The 2,920-nt window shown below is 56.1% G+C and overlaps 1 protein-coding gene across 1 annotated transcript; it reads left to right on the top strand.

The window, feature by feature from the left end:
- The first annotated feature begins 347 nt into the window (after nt 1-347).
- Nucleotides 348-2,635, top strand: MRPS24 (mitochondrial ribosomal protein S24). The gene is made up of 4 exons (XM_040644438.1): nt 348-571; nt 651-719; nt 911-1,022; nt 2,204-2,635. Exons 1-4 carry the CDS (start codon nt 533-535, stop codon nt 2,485-2,487), a joined length of 504 nt encoding a protein of 167 aa, XP_040500372.1. The 5' UTR covers nt 348-532; the 3' UTR covers nt 2,488-2,635.
- Nucleotides 2,636-2,920: the final 285 nt, after the last annotated feature.

The following is a 2,920-nucleotide window of genomic DNA, read 5'->3' as shown; positions in this document are numbered from 1 at the left end:
CCGGGCTTGGCGCAGCGGGCCCAGCAGACACCACGTTGGCCTGGAGGCCCTGTCTCTGCCGTTGCGAGCTCCCGCGGGGCGAGACCTCACCTTTGCACCATCTGCGTTCCGGACCTGAACCACCACACACACCCCGACCGCGGCAGGCGGAGAGGTGCACGGATAGTCGTCGCTCGGCTGCTGGGCGGCGGGAAGAACCGGCTCCCTGCACGGGCCGAGACTCCGCCCACTGCGCCCCCGCCCCGACAGACAGGCCCCGCCCCGACCGAGACTCCGCCCACCACGGGCCCGCCCCGACCGAGACTCCGCCCGCTCGCGACCCTACCCCGACAGAGAGGCTCCGCCCCGGCCTTGCAGGCCCCACCCCTCCTCTGCCCCGCGCCCATCAAGCGCCCAGCCCTCCCACGCAGGTTGCACTTTGGTCTTGTCCGCGGTCGCAGCCTCCCGGGGGTTGACCTTTGCCCTGAGACCGCCCCGCCTCGTCTCTCCTCGCGACGCCGTGCTACGTCCGGCGCGCTGCGCTGGGCCCAAGATGGCGGCGCCCGTGTGCTGCTGGGTGCTCGGGCCACGGGTGAGTGGGCGACGCTGGCCGGGTCCCGCGGTCTGTGGTGGGGACCTTAGTCTCCGTCTCACGTCCCCTCCTCTCACAGGTGCTTTCCTGGAGCCGAGAGCTGCCGTGCTTCTGGCGCGCCCTGCACACGTCCGCGGTCTGCGCCAAGGTGAGCGCGGCGGGGCGTGGGGGCCCAGGGGTCAGGGGGCCGGAGACCAGGGGGCAGAGGGCCCGGGGACCCGGGGGCAGTGGGGCCGGGCGGCGGAGAACTCAGGGACGGAGGAGCGGGGAACCGGGGGCCGGGGGGTGGGCAGCTTGGGTCGGTGGTCGCATAGAGTCACGACCCCTCTCTGCTCCTAGAACCGGGCGGCCCGAGTCAGAGTGGGCAAGGGGGACAAGCCGGTGACTTACGAGGAGGCGCACGCGCCGCACTACATCGCCCACCGCAAGGGCTGGCTGTCGCTGCACACAGGTGAGGGGCCCATCGTGGCTCTCAGTCGTGGCTCTCACACAAACACCAGATAAACACGTGCGAGAGGCTTGATTCAACTCCTACGTATTCAGAGGTTTTCATTCTCAGATTTCATCTTCGTGAAGCGCTGTGGGACGTGGGCAGAGCAGCCACCCTGTACACACCTTCCCTGCTGAGGGCCCTGTCTTCTCATTTCTGCTCATATCGTAAACAAGTGTTCTTTCCGAGATCCACTCGCGCTACAGTTTTGTGCTTTTTGTCGGTGACTTCGCTCCCTTAAAATAGTGGTGAAGTGTGAAGCACAAGAAGGGCGTGACGTACATTGGGGAGAAAATATGCATGTTAGGTGCGCTTCCTTCAGGCACGAGTTACAGTGCTGTTGGCAGAGTTCAGTGTTAAGCGGTCGTGTAAACAGAAACACACATGAAACAAAGTTATATATTGATGTGTTGATAAAACTGGCTTAACCCAGGGCATCCAGAAACTTAACCCTGTGTTTTCCCTAGGAGCGAGGGTTCAGTGTTCCCTAACACATTGCTCATGGTGACTTTATAGAACGTAACTACTGGGAACTAACGAGAATCAGCTGTGTTTTGTTCAGTATGAGACTTCTCAGCTTGCGTGTTTTGAGATCCATCTGTATAGAGAACTTAAAATACAGATTCCGGTCCCCCCCCCCCCAGCCCGTTCAGGTTCTGGTTCAAAGGCCTGGGGATGGGTGTGGAGACTCTTAGTACTGCAGGAGGTGTAGAAGTTTCAGGATCTACACTGAGAATCCACTGGTTGAGGCCATAGCCCTGGCTGGTGAGAGAGCTCATGTCCCTAGTCTCAGAAGTAGCTGGTGGCCTTGTCTCTCTGGGCCAAAGGATGGCCAGTGCTTCTATAAGCGGTCCAGAAAGAGTGGAAAAGGGCGAGACAGGAAAGGATCATCTGAGTCTTGTGCCCTGCTAAGGCCTCATTCTTCCCTTTTGTAAATCCAAGATAACGAATTCTACTTCACAGGATTTGTTTGTGAATGTAATGAAATAATGTACTTTGGGGCTTTAAAGTGTTATTCCTTTTATTCTACTTGTAGAAGAAGAGAGAAGCAGCCAGGGTGGGGGTGGAATTGAGTGCCCGGTGCTCTTGGCTGTTACCTCTGGAGTTTCTGCTGAGTCTTCGAGGTGCCCTTCTCCTTTCAGGTAACCTGGATGGGGAAGACCATGCTGCAGAGCGAACAGTGGAGGATGTTTTCCTTCGAAAGTTCATGCTGGGCACCTTCCCAGGGTGTCTGGCTGACCAGCTGATCCTAAAGCGCCGGGCTAACCAGTTGGAGATCTGTGCCCTGGTCCTGAGGCAGCTGCCTGCACACAAGTTTTACTTCCTGGTGGGCTACAGTGAGACTCTGCTGTCCCACTTTTACAAATGTCCCGTCCGTCTGCACCTCCAGACTGTGCCCTCCAAGGTCATATATAAGTACATCTAAGACAGTCACCTATTTTGCATCAGGCTCTAGCCTGCGAAGGACAGAAACGTGTGGGAAAGGAGTGAAGGAGAAATGGGGAAATACATTCCCTCACTGTCTCAAGGATTCCTTTTCAAAGCTGCTGTTGAATAAATAGAGCTTCCATGTTGTCTTGCCTCTTGGTTTGTCTTTCCTCCTTAGAGAAGAGGACTAGTAAGGTTTCTTCGAGGATGCTCCGAGACTCCGCAAGAGGCTGCCAGTTGTTTGAGGTTTGGGTAATAGCTACAGTGCAATGAGTCTCTTGTCACTTTACCAGGAGCTTTACCTGAAGTTCTTTATTTTCTCTCAAAGGGGAAAAATCCATTTTTGGTCATTATAAAATAACATTAATTTTTAAAATTTTGAAACAATATGGACATGGGTCAAATCAACCATGAAAGTTTCTTGTAATTCT

Source organism: Ursus maritimus, unplaced genomic scaffold (genome assembly GCF_017311325.1).
Source record: "Ursus maritimus isolate PB19 unplaced genomic scaffold, ASM1731132v1 scaffold_3, whole genome shotgun sequence".
NCBI lineage: Eukaryota > Metazoa > Chordata > Mammalia > Carnivora > Ursidae > Ursus > Ursus maritimus.
This window is presented reverse-complemented; position numbering and strand designations above follow the sequence as displayed.

Bases quoted from the DNA above. Each gene is read 5' to 3' on its own strand.
- MRPS24 (XM_040644438.1), top strand. From the start codon at position 533: ATGGCGGCGCCCGTGTGCTGCTGGGTGCTCGGGCCACGG. The intron at 572-650 runs GTGAGTGGGCGA...CTCCTCTCACAG, and splicing joins GCTGGGTGCTCGGGCCACGG to GTGCTTTCCTGGAGCCGAGA. The intron at 1,023-2,203 runs GTGAGGGGCCCA...TTCTCCTTTCAG, and splicing joins CTGGCTGTCGCTGCACACAG to GTAACCTGGATGGGGAAGAC.